Source organism: Aspergillus campestris (assembly GCF_002847485.1).
Source record: "Aspergillus campestris IBT 28561 chromosome Unknown P168scaffold_1, whole genome shotgun sequence".
In the NCBI taxonomy this organism is placed as follows: Eukaryota; Fungi; Ascomycota; class Eurotiomycetes; order Eurotiales; family Aspergillaceae; genus Aspergillus; species Aspergillus campestris.
In genome coordinates, this window is record NW_020194336.1 from 4,674,056 (window position 1) to 4,692,253 (window position 18,198).

The window sequence follows — 18,198 nt, forward strand, 5'->3', positions numbered from 1 at the left end:
ATATAATCAATCGAATAATATCATCAACATGCACCGCCATTTAGCGCCGGATAAGTGTGATCAGGCCAAAAAACTAGGCAGAACGGCGTGATATTTGTCGTCCATGGAATAAATTGAGCAGGTAGATTCCCTGGATTGGCAGTTAGCCGTCATGATTGTGGCCTAACGGACCTATGCAAGTTCCGGAGAGCCTAGACAAGATTGGCACAACGCAGTGAAAGTACAGGGGGGGGAGATGGGCAGTGACCAGACCAGGGGGGTGGGGGGATGTAGTGGTGGTGGTGGTGGGGGGGGGGAGACAAGACTAGAGAGAAGAGGAGGGAGAAGAGGGGAGAGGATTGCGAGAATACAGGGGAATCCCCAAAAAGCCCGAGGAAAGACTCATTTGTCGACAGGAGAGTTGAAGCACTGCCTGTGTTAGTGACGGACTCCATTCTTGACCCGTCGACCACCATCTTTTCTCCTTACCCTATGGGATCGCCTGACGGTCCCGATCACCACCGGCTGGGCGAAACCACTGGCTGCACATTCCTTCCACCAGAACCAGATAGGTTTAGATCGGACCCGACAGTCTGGAAACTTACCTTGGCAAAACAGCAGTGCGTGTCGCCCGTGCTGAATGGCAAACACAGCCGCACAACCCGGGAAAATAAGGGGAGGAGGAGAAGAAGTGGAAGAAAGAAGCTGCAGGATGGAATATCCAGAGCCAGTGAGATACTGATGAAAGCCAACTGAGAGCAATACCTAAGGTAACTAACGAGGAAGTGATGCGAGTGTGGCCAAAGTACCTGGTACCTCCATCTTACCGTATGGTATCGTATGGAACATCTCCCCCAGCTTCAGGGGCTCCTGGGCTGGCCAATCTGCCTTGTTTTTTTTCCCTTTTTCCCTATCGGTTCCATCCTTCCCTGTCAGGTACGGGGAAGGGAATGTTACTTCGAGAAGGTCTCCATTGTAGCCTGGGTACGAGGTGCCTGGATGGGCTGAGGGGCAATAATCTTTGACCCTAGAATTGTCTGTGTTTTGGATTGATAATATGAACGGGTCTAATTTATTTGACTTTCTTTGTCCCGCATTATCTTCTGGTCGCTATTATTCTGGCGTGATTGTTCATTGTTAATGATGTCCAATATAGTCCTGGATATATGTATCTGCTACCCCGTCCGTACCAAAAATACCGGTTGACTGGATACACTGTATTTATCAAACAGTCAATATTGTATAGAAATAACTATATGAATCAACAACCATACAAAGGGAATGATAAAATGAAGGGAGAATAATAAATCACAAAGAATGGGAGATATGACAGGAGAAGTAGAAAAAGAAAAAAAAAAAAGACGGTCTCATACCGGTATGAACATCAACCACAAGTTCCTTGCTACTAATTCAACTAAATGACATAGTGCTGCACCTCGAACCATCTCCAGTTCCAGTTGGTCCGTGACCGGTTCCCACGCTAACCATTAGGCCCTGACGCCGTCCCTGTCCCGGTGCGTGCATTTAATCTCGCTCCACTACACGTTCCCCCTCTTGATTTCAGACAATTCCAAATTGCCTGCAAAGGTTGCCATCCAAATCATCATGGCTTCTGTGGGCATGGACAGCCTTACCCCACCAAAATAGGTGGCCTGCTGCCTTGTCCACCCTACCGTCCTCGTTGATGACAGGCCACCGTAGCGGCCACTCGCTCCACTTGGGTCCGCAATTGTTCCACTTCGTCGATCATATCCGCGATGTCAGCACGTCCTGGGTCTAGGCCGCGCGCTTCGGGATGCGGTCCCGGGCTAGTGTGAGCCTTAGGTTTGCCAGCGCCCAGCGGACGAACGTCGGTTGCGAGCCCAGAGGCCGCATGAGGGCGCTGCGTGGAGGGTGCCCGTCCGGTCCGCGTCGACGACGGCCGACTCAGACTGTTCCTGGGAGCCACACTCCTCAGGGGAAACTGACTCTGTCGCCGCCGCGGGAAGTGCCGGCGGCTAGATTCATAGGCCCAGATCAATGCAACAAACGGGAGATGCGTCGCCCGGAGCAAAATGATGCGGACTCGGCGGATGTGCCCTGCAGAGAGGAAAAGCCTCATGGGTCGGATACAAAGGAGGGGGATGAGATTCTGCGTCGTGGGCTCTGTTAGTAATCTGTCATCCTATCAAAATCCAGATGAAAACCCAGGTAAATCCATAGAACTGACAAAAGGCGGCAAAAAATGGGTGAGTCGGCGGGAATTGCTGCTTTCCAGCACATAGATTGAAAGTCTTATTTCCACACTGGTTAGCGCGTCCATACTGGTCTAATTGGGCAGGAGTCTAACTGGAAAAGATATTCTTCCCGTGCATGCGACATAACCTGGCCAAGGAAATTAGGAAGAAACTCCCAGTTAGCACCTTCTCTGACAAATCAAATAATGTTCGAATGGGATAATCTTTCCCGTTGGACATACCCCTTCCAAGCTCATACTCATGAGGGATACCAACGAAGAGATGAGGAGCAAGTTCGTCATGCACACGAACATCAACCTGTATGGCTTGATTAGTATTACCCTCTTTCTCTTTACTTTCCTTATGAAAATCAACAGAGAAAAAAAATGAAAAGGAAATTCATTTCCCAAAAGTCCAGGTCCATGCCAAGGACCACGACAGGGCTCTGTTGCATGCTGTGGCTTGTGCAAACCCCAACATGTCCATGACGATCAAGCATCATGCGCCATCCATGCTGCCCACGTCACTCCAAAAGGTAGTTTGCACACCCATCGGCGGTATCATAACCGCTTGCACAGGTAAAACGTGATTAAAGGCATATGCGACCGACTTTTCCACAGTCCCTGTGGCGCAGTCGTCGAGGGAAGACCGAAAGAGAGAAACTTACATCAAAACGTAGCCGAAGATCGGGGAAATCTAAGAATTAGCGCGTCAGTCAACTAAACGCGAGAGCCAACCAATTTTTCAAAAACCCTGGAAGTTGCCATTGCGACTGCATGACAGCCGCTTGGCGCACAGACTCACATCATGAGCGATGTCCTAATATCCAATCATTCCAGCCACCCGGTCAGTTTGAAGAACACTTTCCACAACAAGCAGGAGGAACGAACAAAGCCCAGCACATTCGATCTGCCTCGCAGCGTCAGTCAGAAAAAGCGAACGATTTCTAGAGGGGGGTTCACCGCCATACCCGAAGAAGACTTTCACCAGGATCCATGACATTTGCCGGAGGGAAAGTCGGTCACGGGCGAGCATCGTGAAGGTTGTCAGGAACCCTGCAGACGATTTAGCATCGGGCGTTCGCGCCCCCTCCCAGGTGGATCGGGACCACCCACCGATGTACAAGACCACTACCACAGGCATGAATCGGAAAAATGCTTTAGTCTGGTCCCATCATATCAGCCTTGCTCAACAGTGCCCCACTCGATCAGCCGGGTGTGCTACCATCTCCTTTAGAACTGGTATCTACGGGTCCATGCAGACTGTCAGTGGCTGTTCCCGCACATGGTGTCCTTCTACGCGATGTCGCTAGTTCTGACATACCAGACTCCCAAAGTACGAGTTCAAGCTCACAAGCGAGCATATCCTGTTCACCCGTGTTAGCCTCGTACAGCGCCGAATGAGGGCGAGTCTTGCCTAGGCACTAGAAACAGAGCCTCCAAGGAGAGTATATCAAACGATAGATCGGTGATGTAACCACTTTCTTTCGCTAACCCAACGATCCCTAGGTGCCGATCGAGTCAGAAAATCAAGTTGGATCGTAGCACCAGCTGTGTCACCCAACTGGGATTCAACGGGGCTCTGCAAGGCAGATTCTCAAGGGGCTAGTGACTCACTCGCCACAACGAAGGCCAGGCCTGTGCCCATGATTCCTAGATTCCAAAGCTTCCAGAAGTCCATCTGATAGAAGAGCATCCCCGCGTCTGCCATGTCACTCAGCTCGTCGTATGCAAAGGCAGCAATCCAGAAATACATCAGGGTTTCAAATATCCCAATGCCGGTTGACTTTCTCTCGACTAATACAGCATAGTATAGCAGCAGGAAAGAGACGAAAAAAGCGGCTTCGAAGGTTTTGCGGTATACTGGAACTCGCAGACGTGAGTAGAGATCCGATGTACTATATCAAACATCAGCAGGGGACGGTCCGTGAGTCCCGCGCGCGACGCTCTACCTTTTGTCGAAGAAATGCGGTCTCTTGGTCGAATGCACGTTCAGAGTATCCCAAAAGACAATTTCTCCCTTCCAGATTTTGTCCGTGACCCTCTGGACGACCTTTTGGCTCAGAAATTTCTTTGCTTGGGCGATAACTGCAATTTCGAGCGCATTGAGTCCGAAGAACAAGGAATACCTTTCTAGCTCGTAAGCCCGCTTTGGCGCGTCGTCACCCTCTTGGCCCTCTTCATCAAAGTACCCCGTGGCTTGCCTTCTTCCGCCAAAGAAACGGTAAAAGGAAGACGATTGTAATAATAATGGGGTTCTCACGCCCTCGTCTTGACGATTTTGGCCACCAACACGTAGTGGAAGGCCGAAGGGGTCCCTATCAACTCCAGCGAAGTTGTTTCCAAACGGAGTTGGGGTCTCGAGCTCCTTCAGCAGAAACTGGATAGTCTCACGCTGGTCGAGATGGCACAAGAATTGCCAAGCGATGTACTCGCACGCATACCCACGGCTTTCATTCAATCCCCAGTCCCATTCAGCGGTTTTGCTGAACTGCCATTTTAAGATCCTACCAGGTTGATTTAGATCTTCACAATTACCAAAAGCTAAAGGACTGGTACATGTTGACCTACATCAAAGCGGAAATGATCCGGGGGTTGCGGGACTCTTCCGCCAGGGAATGTATCAAACATCGGAGGTTGTGCCCATGGGGCGTCGACCTCATCTGGTCGAACGTATACGAGACATCGCATATAGCTAGTATGAGAAAACTGGAAAAGCCATACAGGTCAGAACATCCTGAGTTGATGGTTTGGACTAGATGGAGGCAGGTCGGGAACGTCGCAATTACTTGTACAATTTCCGGACCACATCGATAAGCGGCTCCTCGTCCTCGATGATCGGGATCTCCGGGACCCCGGTTTCCGGTGGAAGTGACTGGCTGGACGAATCCATGATTGATGAAGCCATTCCGTGGGAACCCTGATATTGATGTGGGCTGCCAAGGAAAGCTGGCTGCTGGGAGGTTGAGCAGAGCTCCGCGCCGCGATTTAGCTTGTGAAGTACACTTCCCCACGTGTCTTGGCACTATTTGTATCAGAGATAACGCATTTCCAGAGGAATCAGACCGTTCGAGATACTATCCATACTATGGAAGACAGCAGTGAATATATAAACTAAACACTTGGTCTGTCATCTGATTGACAAGTATGTCTAAAAAAAAAAATTTGTAATCTTAATCCTAATCTCGCTTACAAGCACCTCTCCATTAACACATACAACATTCATATATTGCATACATTATATCAAATTTTTATTGATTCCATTAACTTTCCTTTATATGTACAACCAAATAGAGTATGTTATTAGAGTTTGAATTTCAGTTGGTTCACTGGCCTGAAGAGCGAACATGTTTATCTAACACAATATATATAACCGCCCATATACTTCAGGCATGGTTTAGTGGAGTGTTAATAAGGTATTTGTAAAGAGACAAGGAACGAGGATAAACCAACATCAACTATTTCCAGCTTAACATCATCAGATCAAATCTCAAGTACATCTATCATATCTAACAAAATGAAAGTATGTCTAATTGTTCAATCAAAACATCTTGGATCATCACGGCAAAAAGATCGGAGACCCACACCGCCCGTCATCATGTGACTGCTCAAGCGCGTCAACTGACTTCATCTCATCAACCTTCATCGGAAACTCCATCCAGCCTTGAATTTCGATTGCTCGTCGAGATCAGCGTGTAGAGCCGCTATATCGATCATCCATAATCCCATCATTCTTGATGTGCATGGTGAAATCGGATTCTACTCTGCCTGTGAGATGAAGGTACATCGACATCATGGGCCAAGGTTACTCCCTCACGACCCTGTCGGCGGGTTCGGCGGGGATCGATGTTCCCGAATTGTCGGACTTAACGTATGAGAAGTCTATGGGCGGTGGCCGATTCATGAAGAGCATACGAGCAAGACAGCAAAATGGCCTCGTTCTAGTAAAGGTAATAGTGAAGCCTTACCCCAGCATGGAGCTGGCGCCTTATGTGAAGGCCATCAATCGTATGTGTACCTCTCTTGATTGGTCGCCATGGACACTCTAACCATGTATTGTAGGGGAACGCAAGCTGCTGTCGGATGTGCCTAATGCGCTAAGCTATCATAGAATATTGGAGACCAGCATCTGCGGGTATCTGGTCCGCCAATACATGCATAGTTCGCTCTATGATAGGATGAGGTATGTCGTGTGTATCCTGGTCATTGTGACAAGTCTGACGGAAACAGTACCCGTCCGTTCCCAGAGGACATTGAGAAGAAATGGATTGCATTCCAGCTTCTGTGCGCTCTGCGGGACTGCCATTCGTTGGATGTTTTCCACGGCGATATCAAGACAGAGAGTGTCTTGGTTACGTCGTGGAATTGGGTGTATCTCTCGGACTTTTCGTCGTCTTTCAAGCCGACGTATCTTCCCGAAGACAACCCAGCCGATTTTCATTTCTATTTTGACGCATCGGGGCGACGAACCTGCTATCTGGCCCCGGAGAGATTTCTGATGGCTGGAGATAAGCCGGCGAGTCAGAGTGTCAACTGGGCCATGGACATATTTAGCGCTGGATGTGTGATTGCAGAACTCTTCCTAGAGTCGCCAATATTCACGCTGCATCAAATGTATAAATACCGCCAAGGCGAATACAGTCCAGAACATACTCTGGCCAAGGTCGAGGACCCCGAGATCCGAGCTTTGATCCTTCACATGATCCAGCTTGAACCGGAGTCGAGATATTCGGCGGAAGAATATTTGAATTTCTGGAAGAACAAGGCTTTCCCGGACTACTTTTACAGCTTTCTTCACCAGTACATGTCGCTCATGACAGACCCGTCCTCTGGGAAAACGCAAGTCGATGCTGCGTCTGCAAACCGGGGGGAGGCTGATGATCGGATTGAGAGGATTTTTTTGGATTTCGACAAGATATCTTACTTCCTCGGCGCAACCCCCCAGCCTAAGGAAGATGGCTCTAGTCGCACCACCCCGACGCTCACCGGTAATACTTTGCCGGTGCAACTTGACCTGCCGCACTATGGGAACCCAAACTCCAAGTCGCAGCTTCCGCTCGACGATGGCGTGTTGATTTTCCTTACGCTGGTTGTATCGAGCTTACGCAATACGTCCAAGTCTTCGGTGCGCGTGAAGGCTTGTGATGTTCTTTTGGCATTTGCCGAAAGATTGTCGGACGAAGACAAGCTGGACCGCATTCTCCCTTACATCATGGTGCTTCTCAATGATCGGACAGATTCGGTGCGAGTTGCTGCCATACGAGCCCTTGCGCAGCTTCTAGAAATGGTTCAGGTGGTATCACCTGTCAATGCCTATCTCTTTTCGGAATACATATTCCCAAGAATCCAGCCCTTTGTCCCCAGCGCCAACTCAAGCCCCTCCCCACTTGTTCGCGCGGCCTATGCGTCGTGTATCGCCTCTCTCGCCCAATCTTCGCTGAGATTCTTGGATTTGATCCAAGCACTCCGCACTGATACTCGGCTACCGACTTTGATACCGGCTGGATCGGAGCCAAGATGGACTGAAGATGCCACCTACCACAACCTCTACGATGTCGCTAGGGTGGACCTTCTGGACTATTTCGAAGCCCATACGAAGGCCCTGTTGACTGACAGTGATGCTTCTGTACGTCGTGCTTTTCTCGGGTCGGTATCGAGTTTATGCGTGTTCTTCGGGAACATCAAGACAAACGAGGTTATCCTGAGTCACTTGAACACATACTTGAATGATCGGGATTGGATCCTGAAGTGTGCCTTCTTCGAGGCTGTCGTTGGGGTTGCAGCCTATGTTGGATCTACAAGTTTGGAGCAGTACATTCTGCCCCTCATGGTCCAGTCAATGACTGATCCCGAAGAATTCGTCGTGGAAAGAGTGCTTCGGTCCCTTGCCTCCATGGGTGATCTGGGTCTGCTCCAGCGATCAACGACTTGGGACATCCTTCACATCACAGTGCGGTTCCTTGTCCATCCCAACATTTGGATCCGTGAAGCAGCGGTGAATCTAGTGGTCAGCTCAACGAAGTTCTTATCAGTGGCTGATAAATTCTCGATACTTTCCCCTCTTATTCGACCCTTCCTCAAGGTGAATATTTTGAATTTCACCGAGGAGGAAATCCTCGATGCTCTGAAGAAACCTCTCTCCAGAGGCGTATATGAATTGGCGTTCGTATGGGCTTCTAAGGCGGAGAAAGGCTTGTTCTGGAAGTCGGCCATGCGGGATGGAATGTCCAATCTTGGCGGGAACGGCGGTCCCTCCAAAGGAGGCCAGAAAGGCACAAACACTTCTCTTAGTGCCCAGGCTAAAACCGAGGAAGATGAGCAGTGGATTACACGTTTACGGAACATGGGAATGGTTCCCGACGATGATTTCAAGCTACTCGCTCTCCGAGAGTACATTTGGAGAGTTTCTGCGCGTCAAACGGCAGATGGTGAAAATGCGACGTCTTCCCTCAATAACATCATCGCTTTGACGCAGCAGGGAGTCACCCCGCAAACCGTCTTCTTTGACAAGAATCAAAACATCAAGCCACGGAAGTCGTCCGTCAGTAAAGGCGAGCCTAGGGAGCGCAAGCCACACACCATCGCTGACGCACTGCTTGATGCCTCGACAACGATCGAGAACGGGAACACTCGTCGCAAACATCAGAGGACCAGAAGTCAATTACCGAAAGAGTCGGACGCTTCTACGGTCCCTCCAAGGTTGAATACCGTGGATACTCTTCGAGCGGAACAGTCAGCTACATCTTCACCGGTGGCGTCTTCCCCAAGCGCGGTCCCTGGATCAAGACCATTATCACCACCTGGCTCCGATGCTGAACGCAGACTTTCACCTGGTGGGAACAGTCCCGCTCAGGAGAGCCCGTCAACACCAACAGACCCCGAAAATCCCACAATAAAGTTCCTGAGCAGTGGAGTACATAGAAAGTCCAGCGCTATGAGCCTACTTAACCGGAAGGACATCGCCAAGGCTGATGCAGAAACAAGTACCAGTGCTGCTAACGCGTTTGGCAAAGTGGATATCCCCTCTCAGCGCGAAGCAACGCAAAGCCCTCAGCCGTCTGCCCAGCCAAGTACGCTTGACAGAAAAGCGAGCCCGCCTCAATACCACGCCAACCATTCCTACGGAGGAGATGATCCTGTAGTTCTTCGGCTGCTGGATTCCGTGTTCGCAGAAAATTACCCTACTGATTTCTTTGATCTCGGGCCCTATGTTAAAGACATCGACACTAGACGACCAATCAAGAAAGCTAGCGAAGACGATGCAAATAAGGTCTGGAAGCCGACGGGAGGCCTTGTTGCCATCTTCGGAGAGCACCGCGGGCCGGTGAACCGAGTCGTCGTGGCCCCAGACCACTCCTTTTTCGTCACGGGATCCGACGATGGCACCGTCAAGGTCTGGGATACAACGCGGCTGGAGAGAAACTTGACACCCAGATCACGTCAGACATACCGTCATTCCACAGAGGCCAAGGTGAAAACCCTGACCTTTATTGAAAACACCTACACGTTCGTCAGCGGTGCCGACGACGGGAGTATCCACGCCGTGAAGGTCGATTACCACAACGTCAACGACACGGTCCGATACGGGAAACTGCAACTTGTACGCGAGTACCAACTTCCACTGGCCGACGACGGATCGGCGGAGTACGCCGTCTGGATGGAGCACTTCCGCGTGGATGCCCAATCGACGCTTCTCATCGTGACCAATACCTGCCGCGTGGTGGCGCTGGACATGAAAACCATGCTCCCGGCGTACACCTTGCAAAACCCGGTCCACCACGGCACGCCCACCACCTTCTGCTGCGACCGGAAGCACAACTGGCTGCTGATCGGTACCACACACGGCATCCTCGACCTCTGGGACCTGCGCTTCCGCGTCCGTCTCAAGGCCTGGGGTCTCCCGGGCTCAAGCACCATCCAGCGCCTGCAAGTCCATCCAACCAAGGGACGCGGGCGATGGGTCTGCGTCTCAGGTAGCGGCAAGCACGGCAACGAAGTCACCGTCTGGGACATCGAGAAGGTCCTCTGTCGCGAGGCCTACGTGGCCGATTCAGGCGGCGCGGAGGACAGCCCGGCGAAAAACGCCTACGCAACCGCCAAGGAGTACGCCGCCTGGCATGTGGAGGGCGACCGCCCCGAAGGCATGCTGAGTCGGTTCGCGACGGAGAGCCCCGCGGCCCCCGGCGCCGTCGACCAGGCGTCCGGGCCGTCAGCTGCGGGCGCTGCGCCGGCAGGTATCTGCACTTTTACGGTTGGGTTCGACAGCCCCGACGACGGCAGGGACAGCAGCGGCACCACGCGTTGCGGGTACATCATCTCTGGGGGCTGCGACCGCAAGATCCGCTTCTGGGACCTGGCGCGCCCGGAGCTGTCGACTATTGTCAGCGGGCTGGACGTTGTCTCGGACGGTGGGGCAACGGGAAAGCCGCGTTATGACATGTCTCAGCCTAGGGGGTCGCTCGTGGTGACGACCGAGCATATTCCTGGCCCTCCGCCGTCTTCCGCGGCGAGCAAGGGCGGGAATAATCGAAAGGGGGGCGGCGGCGGGCGACTGCCTCGCAGTACGGTCATCAGTCTGCAGCAGCAGCAGTTGCTGAAAAGCCACCTGGACTTCATCCAGGACGTTGCCGTGCTGCGGGTGCCGTATGGGATGGTTGTTAGTGTGGACCGAGCGGGGATGGTCTATGTGTTTCAATGACTCTCCTCGGAGGGGCACCCCTGCGTCCAGAGAGGACTATTGAGGGAGGCAGGTGGAAAAAATATCGCCATGCGGGTGGTGGCACAGCTAGATAGATTACTGAATTTAATCGATAGAGATATGATGGTCGAATCCACACCATGATTATAAGGTACAGGTGGTATCTAATTCTAGGAGATTTGTCAAGACATCCCATTTTCTACGTTGTAAAAAGAAAAAAAAAAACTTGTAGAAAAGCATCTGGCCGTTGTTTTGGGGGGGGGGGGGTAATGCTATTTTGTAGAATAGAAACATGTGGTATTCGACAATCAGTCAAATCATTCAGCTGGATTTAGTATTCTGACTCTATTACATTCAACAACAAATGAAGCACATGAAGCCAGATCAAAGTAAAAAAAAAAAGAAAAAGAAAAGAAAAAGGAAAAAAGCATGTTATGAGGGCAACAATGTTAGGAAGGTGCGACTTATAACGTGCCCGCGGATGCACTGCGCATCACCAAAGGAAAAGGGCGCGTCGGTGTTGACGTTGGCGTTCTGCACCACCACCACAGAGCCGAACTCGACCTTGTCGTCTGTAGCCTGGGAGAGATCGCAGATTTGGGCGATGTCCGACAGCTCGACGAGCTCGAACGGCATGGCCTGGATGTATTGGCGCTGAACTGTTTCAAGCAGGCCCTGGAAGGTCTCGGAGTGGTCGAGCCTCACCCTCATGGGCATCTGGTTCATGCAGAGGCCGATGAGGTTCCCGCCTCGCGAGGAGTAGCCGTTCTGGCCGTTGGTGGCGATGCCGAATAACACGTCCAGTCGATTTGTCCGCTGAGAAAGGACAAGACTCCAAGCTGCATTGACGATAGTCGCAGCCGTAATACCTTGGACCGATGGACTAGTCACCGTGCGACTTACTGCTGTGATTCCATGCTCTTCCTGGCACATAATGACATTGTCGCCCGGACCGCGACGGCCGAGATGGCTGATTGAAGACCCTTCCAGACGCGCTCTCCAAAAGCTTCGTGCATCAGGGCTTATCTTCTGGTGCATACTTTCATGGACATGATCCGAAAATGCTGTGGTATCGGGCAGGGTCTGACCGACGTAAAGTGACTTCAACTCCTGGACGAGCAATTCTATCGAGAACCCGTCGTACTGCGCATGCGAGAGCCTCATAATCAGGGTGTGCCGATCTGGTGATTCCCGGACAAGCGTGAACTTTGTGATCGGGATCTCTAGTGCCGGAGGCGGGATATCGTCTTCATGGCAGATGCCGTCGATTTGGGTATCCAGGTTACTGGTTTCTCGACGGGCCAGCGAGAAATCCAAGTCCTGGAGTATAATTTGACACAACGTGCCATTTATGCGATGGAAGATGGTTCGCAGTATTTCGTGGCGCCTGAGTAAGGTGCGGCATGCAATTTCCAGTCGATCAGAGTCAAGGGCTCCGGAGAGCTCGAAGGTAAAATGGTGGAATTGCTCGTGCAATCGCATGACTTGACCGTCCGTAGCGGGGAGAATCAGGTGTACGGCATCTGTCGACAAGCCAAACCCAGCCAGAGCATTTGACAAGTCGTTGGGATTCTCAAGGAGCAGGTACGGGTCTAATTTGCCCTCCTTTTTGGAAAGACTGCTGCCCTTCGGTGCACTGTTTCGGGCGGAAACGGCGGCCAGGTCGGATAAACGTGGGTACGTAAAGATGTCAGAAACAGTGAAGTTGACCCCGTTCTTGCGAGCCTCATGGACAAGACTTAAAGCAACGATTGAATCGCCCCCTACATCAAAGAACGAATCATCCATACCTAGTGAATCGGCTGTCCGGTGCAGCACACCTGCGCAAATCTGGCGAACCATGACCTCCCGACCATTGAATGGTGGCCTTTTTTCAGGCGATCCCACCGAGGAATACAGGTCCAGTTCTTCAGGAGAAAGGGCCAATGCGTGACCGCGTAATAGTTGGCGATCAACTTTCTGGCTCCGAGTGACTGGCAATTCATGAAGGATGAGGTACCGCGTCGGGATCATGTAACTTGGTATGTGTTTTGACGGGCTTTGTTTCAACTGAGATATCACGGTCTGCATATCCGGGCTCGGGATAATGAAGGTCGTATTGCCGGCACAATTGCGATGATGGACCAATTCGCCCTGGGAACCGCCCAAAGCGATGAATGCAACCAGGTTGCCATTCTCTCCAGTCGAAGGGCCCTTGACAAGCTCAACTGCAACGCCGAGTGTTCCAGGCAGAGCCCGGTTGATGGCAGTCTCGATTTCGCCTAGCTCCACGCGCTGGCCACGGACTTTGACTTGCGTGTCTTTTCGACCGATAAATCGAAGAGAGCCGTCGCTAGAATACTGTACCAGATCGCCAGTTTTATACAATCGCACCTCTTCTGATACCGTTCGAAATTCCCCTAGCCATGAAGGATGGTTTGAGATGAATGCTGTTATCGGTAACCTCCGGGTTGTTGAACGCCCTTCGCCGCCGTGCCATCACCGCGATGCCTCAAGATCCACTCATCCTCATCCTGCCGGGGTCCATCCGCAGTAACATGGATCCATTCTCGCAGTACGCGGAGGAAGCCATTATCTCCGCGTTCGAGGAGGTCCACCTCTGGCCCACCGTCTCAGCCCGAGGCGGCCTGGACGCAAGTGCGGACTCCCTGGCCTTGTCCCGTGGGCAGCAGCAGCTCTTTTGTCTCGCACGGGTGCTCCTCAGCGAGGCTCCGATTGTCGTTTTCGACGAAGTCACCGCGAATGTGGACCCCGACACGGCAGCGCGTGTGATGGAGATTATCAACACGAGGTTTGTCAGTCGGACTGTTCTGGTCATTGCACACCAGCTATGGACAATCCGCCGATTTGATCAGATTGCCGTCCTGGAACAGGGACGGCTGGTGGAGCTGGGAGACCCGGAGCAACTGTTGCAGCAGGAGACCGCTTTCCGCAGACTGTGGAGGAGGCACCATGCTGAAGGTGATGCTTGACTTGGTTTCATTATTGGGTGGTTGTCTTGTCTATCTTACGATTTCGTCTATGCGAGTAGTGTTGAAGCTTACTGGGATTTACACCCGAATATACAACCGCACCGTCTCTGCGGGTTTTCTCCCACCTCCAGCAATGGGATATGTATCACTCTTTTCCAAGCATGTAAATGAAAAAAAGGCAGTGCCTACATGGAAACATCCACGGTAATACCAGGGATCTTTCTCGGAGGGATTGGTGACAGGTTACTTGCAGAGCACACAAGTGTCATGATCATGGTTTTTGTCAACAGTTAACCTTCCGGTTGTCGTCGTGGATATCGGAGGACATTCATCTAGAGACGGACCCTCGCTGTCGATTTGCAATTCGAGGATGTATGACCACTCGAAGTACGACCAGGCTTCTTCGGTCCTTTCGCGTTTGCTTATCAAGTTATAAGACACTAAAGGAAATAGATATTCCACAATACAGAATATATCTTTTTGATTAAAGTAGCCCGCCGTACTGAGGAGCTTATACTAAATAAATATCAAGCTTACCACTAACCTCTCCAGAACGTCATTTGGAGTGGCTCACACCGTTGACACTGTCCGTAGCAGGTTCAGTGCAAATGATGAAAACACCCAAATCGACTATCCAGTGTATGCGACTCTCACGGGTGAACCGTTGAAACGGGGGCTCTTCTAGAAAGGACTTGGTAGATGACAGGACATAAGCCAATCCAACAGTTGGTTATATATGGCCAGTGTAAGGCTATATCAGGCCGTTCAGTTTACACCAACAGTTAATATATTACAAGACATTCATTATTCGGATATAGGTACGGAGTGCTCCGAGTGTGTGTTATATATAACGCCACCGACTAACCTCCTCGAATCTGTCAGTCCCGTTCCCACAATGAAAGACCGAAACCAAAAGTGACAGGTCGAATGTCCCCCGCTTGAGAGAGACAGTCGAGAATCCAGTTGTCTTGTTTCAATCGACGTGAGACAAACGGCGCCACCGTGCCATAGCAGCATAACGATCGTACCTGTCAATCCGTCCGTTTGGGACGGCGTTGAAAAGCCCCGTTTCCCGACACGCTTATGCATGGATGACCTGATGCCCCGGTTGATCTGTGTTTGATTGAGGGGTGTCAAGGGGTGTCAGTGCGGAGACTTTGGAGATAGAGGGGAAGAATAGAATGAGCAGGTGAAGGTGTGGATTTATGGTGAAACGCTAGGGGGGATGAAATGGGGGGGTCGGCCATTCTGGGCGGTTTTGGTGTGTTGCTTCGGGGGGGATTGGGGAGAGACATGCAAGGAATGATGTCGGGGATTTTATTTTGTTCGGGGGTTGACAGTTGAGGTTTCTTTTCTTCTTTCTTTTTGGGTACGAAGTACGAAGTACGGAGTACTCCGTATTTGATTGTGTTGATTGTGGGTATTTCCATAACATGTACGAACCTTCCCTGTGTCTCAATAACTGTAGGGTGTATGACAGAAGATGGTAGGGATAAAAAAAAATCAGTACTATTGTCTACTGGTCGCTATTAGCCAGATCGCGATAGGATACAATGAGGACATCCCAAGTGATACGCATAACCCAACCACCGTTGATTCTTATTGTGGTTCCAATGGTGATGGTGTATTGGATGGTATAATGTATCATGAATATAATTAGAGTGTTTCCATAGTAGATGATTTATTGGATACCATTGATCTAGCCCGACGACCATGACTCGCAAAGGCAGGCTGGCTGAGCACTCGTAGATTCATTCAGGGATAGTGACAGACAGCCATGAGGAATGATAGCAATAGTGCACGATGGAACAATGACACCCATTACTCAGGAATAGACAAGAGTAGAGTCTACTGAACTGTCCAGACCTTCAGCTTTGATCAAGACCAGACCAGATTTCTCAAATTTAGCACATCCGGATTCTACAATTCCGATCAAAACTATCAGCTCCGTTCCATGGTTCTGACCCGCTCATCCGATCGAATTCTACATCTGGATGCGGGTGACGGTAGCTGACCGTGGTTATTTCCCGTCTTCCCCCTACTAAGTACTACTGTAACTAATCAGGAATCAATACCAAACTTCGTCAACCGTGGTTGCAGTCTGCTCCACGATTGCCTTGATCCACTTTCTTCTCTCTTCTTATTCTGTGTACGAACTTACGCAGTACTTCTAGCTGAAGGTAGAGAGGCAATGCGTCATGCGACATATCTACCCTTCTTCCCCTGACAGTATCTCGTTGTGGAGGTCTAACAGAATCACTAAGAATAGTACATCGATCCATGTGTTTGCCTTCCCTCAGCTGCCTCGGGAGGGAACGAGATCGATACGATTCATTTTACCGTGCGTCTGCTCGATCAGATCCGTGGAGAAGGTCCCTTAATGGGGAAGGGGGGAGGCGTCCATGTGAGATCGACATGCTTCTACTACTCTATACAGTATATACGGAGTGCGTCGGATTCAGCAAGTATCTCGATTGATGACAGCCACATGATTCGAAATTGGCGGTGGTGTCTTGTAGGATCGATCCTCCTATATGACTCGCTACGGTGGATCTGGGCGAGAGACGGGAGAAAACGCGCGGTCGGTCGCTTCAGCCTTCTTACGGGCTGAGTGACTGAATCAGTGGTAGGATTACTGTCTACTATTCTGATGGGTTGCATTGTGGAGGGTTGATCCTTCGGGTTGGCTCTGTTTTGGAGGAGATGGTTACACTGGAAGAATGTCATAAGGCGATTGTGTCAATCGTTGCGATTCCTGGTTTCGGTCTGGATGGGTTGGAACGAGGCTGGTTGGAATTCTAACTTCTTCTCGTCTGAATTCTTCTCCCTACCTTATTCTTACTTCATCCCCATCCCTAGGTATTGTATCAAATGATTCCCCAAGGCACTCACAGGCTTGGATGGTTGCTACCATATGAAATATCAAGGCTGAATCAAACAGGGATGTCTAGCCACCAGAATAGTCATCGCTGCATAGCGAGCACGAACAGGAACTGCAGCCAGTCCATGCAAATGAAGATCGTCGGTCGGAAAACCCCGACCGGGCCTCCCACTGTCCAGTGCTCTATCCCTGGCTGCTTGAGATCTCTGCCTGCCTTCAGCATTGCCATTTGCCACCTCCCACCGGAGATCCTGTCTTTGGTGTCATGTCAGCAAATAACAATCCGAAAAGGTGGGATGGTTTCCCCTTGCAGGATCAATGCCGGTGCATTGTCCGGACAAAGTCACTGCAAGAGATGCAGATTCCTCGCATCAGTCGTCGTGTTGTTCTATAAGACGAACCAACAAGAAAGGGAAGGAAGGAATCCCTTCCTTGTTCAGTGCACTGTAAATGGCGAGCCGACTCTACCGTCCAATCCAGCAGCCTAGCCCAGTCGGTAGTTAGCCATGCCCAACAGGGAAGATTGAAGAGGGGGTGTGGGTATGAAAAAAAGAATAATAATTTGACCAGATCAAGGAGCATCCACCGTTCCCCAGCTATTTGTCATATTCCTCGACCATTCCCGTCCATTTCCCGTCCATTCCATTCCTTCCATCCCCTTGGTTGGTTCAAGGCTCGTGGGAAGATCCATTCTCGCGTGGGAAACAGAGGCGACGCCGAGCCGCCCCGTCGAGAAACCGGTTCGGAGTCTAGCGGTCTGCCTGTTCTGACCTGGTTCTCAAGTGGTTCTTCCAGTTTCTTACTCTGCGCACGGGCCCAGGGGTAATGGATGATGGATTGGTTCAGGGTGTTCATCCGCGAGTACCTGCATGGTGAGATTCTGAGGTACCGACTGGGATGTGAGATCCGATGGAGGTAATTTAATAGTTATTTATATAGTATATTACGCCGTATATTATATGAATATATCATGTGGATCCATATGCGCGTCCGTTATACTCTGGAAACCAGAGCGAACAAAAACAATCAAAGAAAGCGTCAAGAACCAACCTAGTCAATACTAAATCAGATCCACCAAACCAACGAGGTTTAGTGGGGAAACATTAGTGTCTCCCACCGTTCCAACCAATACGTGGGACTGGCTTATCTCCGTCTGAGGTACCTCCTTAGTTGGGAGTTCGCTACTGCAGAGAAGTACCCGTCCAGAATTAAGTTTCCTCTCCTCATTACTATCCCGTATTAAGCAACCAACCCCTATACTTTTCCCCTTCTCGCTCTCCTCCTCTCTACTTCCCCTCTCCCTCCTCTTCCTCTTCTTCTCACTACCCCCTCCCCATCTCTCCATTCACCCACGGTCAGAGACATCTTCCTCGCTTCTCCCCGTCTTTGAGCCTCGGTTTTACAAGACGTGTTGATTAGCCTGGGAAATGTTCATCACCGTCTAGTGTTCCCA

At 50.8% G+C, this 18,198-nt stretch overlaps 5 protein-coding genes across 5 annotated transcripts; 3 read left to right on the forward strand and 2 right to left on the reverse strand.

The window, feature by feature from the left end:
* Positions 1-1,348: 1,348 nt before the first annotated feature.
* On the reverse strand, positions 1,349-5,142 carry P168DRAFT_301855 (uncharacterized protein). The gene is made up of 16 exons (XM_024838578.1): positions 4,984-5,142; positions 4,766-4,903; positions 4,147-4,701; positions 3,812-4,092; positions 3,612-3,699; positions 3,519-3,561; positions 3,420-3,440; positions 3,311-3,359; positions 3,166-3,250; positions 3,086-3,104; positions 3,000-3,014; positions 2,863-2,891; positions 2,438-2,513; positions 2,309-2,343; positions 2,189-2,252; positions 1,349-2,110 (listed from the first exon to the last, which is right to left on the reverse strand). Exons 1-16 carry the CDS (start codon positions 5,100-5,102, stop codon positions 1,649-1,651), a joined length of 2,079 nt encoding a protein of 692 aa, XP_024697917.1. The 5' UTR covers positions 5,103-5,142; the 3' UTR covers positions 1,349-1,648.
* A 778-nt stretch (positions 5,143-5,920) lies between these two features.
* On the forward strand, positions 5,921-11,043 carry P168DRAFT_324308 (ubiquitin-binding serine/threonine protein kinase VPS15). The gene is made up of 3 exons (XM_024840817.1): positions 5,921-6,202; positions 6,257-6,377; positions 6,425-11,043. Exons 1-3 carry the CDS (start codon positions 5,989-5,991, stop codon positions 10,890-10,892), a joined length of 4,803 nt encoding a protein of 1,600 aa, XP_024697918.1. The 5' UTR covers positions 5,921-5,988; the 3' UTR covers positions 10,893-11,043.
* A 213-nt stretch (positions 11,044-11,256) lies between these two features.
* Positions 11,257-11,913, reverse strand: P168DRAFT_287377 (uncharacterized protein). The gene has a single exon (XM_024836559.1). It carries the CDS (start codon positions 11,823-11,825, stop codon positions 11,325-11,327), a length of 501 nt encoding a protein of 166 aa, XP_024697919.1. The 5' UTR covers positions 11,826-11,913; the 3' UTR covers positions 11,257-11,324.
* A 1,227-nt stretch (positions 11,914-13,140) lies between these two features.
* P168DRAFT_34834 (P-loop containing nucleoside triphosphate hydrolase protein) lies at positions 13,141-13,936 on the forward strand. Its single transcript, XM_024841885.1, has one exon. It carries the CDS (start codon positions 13,319-13,321, stop codon positions 13,862-13,864), a length of 546 nt encoding a protein of 181 aa, XP_024697920.1. The 5' UTR covers positions 13,141-13,318; the 3' UTR covers positions 13,865-13,936.
* A 2,669-nt stretch (positions 13,937-16,605) lies between these two features.
* P168DRAFT_34844 (uncharacterized protein) lies at positions 16,606-17,364 on the forward strand. Its single transcript, XM_024841886.1, has one exon. It carries the CDS (start codon positions 16,736-16,738, stop codon positions 17,231-17,233), a length of 498 nt encoding a protein of 165 aa, XP_024697921.1. The 5' UTR covers positions 16,606-16,735; the 3' UTR covers positions 17,234-17,364.
* Positions 17,365-18,198: the final 834 nt, after the last annotated feature.

What these genes read in the sequence shown, in the direction of transcription:
- P168DRAFT_301855 (XM_024838578.1), bottom strand. Translation starts at nt 5,102, where the DNA reads ATGGCTTCATCAATCATGGATTCGTCCAGCCAGTCACTTCCACCGGAA. An exon ending in TGAGTATGAGCTTGGAAGGG is followed by an intron (nt 2,344 to 2,437) that starts GTATGTCCAACG and finishes TTCCTTGGCCAG; the next exon opens with GTTATGTCGCATGCACGGGA. An exon ending in CGGGAAGAATATCTTTTCCA is followed by an intron (nt 2,253 to 2,308) that starts GTTAGACTCCTG and finishes TGTGGAAATAAG; the next exon opens with ACTTTCAATCTATGTGCTGG.
- P168DRAFT_324308 (XM_024840817.1), top strand. Translation starts at nt 5,989, where the DNA reads ATGGGCCAAGGTTACTCCCTCACGACCCTGTCGGCGGGTTCGGCGGGG. An exon ending in TTATGTGAAGGCCATCAATC is followed by an intron (nt 6,203 to 6,256) that starts GTATGTGTACCT and finishes CATGTATTGTAG; the next exon opens with GGGAACGCAAGCTGCTGTCG. An exon ending in TCGCTCTATGATAGGATGAG is followed by an intron (nt 6,378 to 6,424) that starts GTATGTCGTGTG and finishes TGACGGAAACAG; the next exon opens with TACCCGTCCGTTCCCAGAGG.
- P168DRAFT_287377 (XM_024836559.1), bottom strand. Translation starts at nt 11,825, where the DNA reads ATGTGCCAGGAAGAGCATGGAATCACAGCAGTAAGTCGCACGGTGACT.
- P168DRAFT_34834 (XM_024841885.1), top strand. Translation starts at nt 13,319, where the DNA reads ATGCTGTTATCGGTAACCTCCGGGTTGTTGAACGCCCTTCGCCGCCGT.
- P168DRAFT_34844 (XM_024841886.1), top strand. Translation starts at nt 16,736, where the DNA reads ATGATTCCCCAAGGCACTCACAGGCTTGGATGGTTGCTACCATATGAA.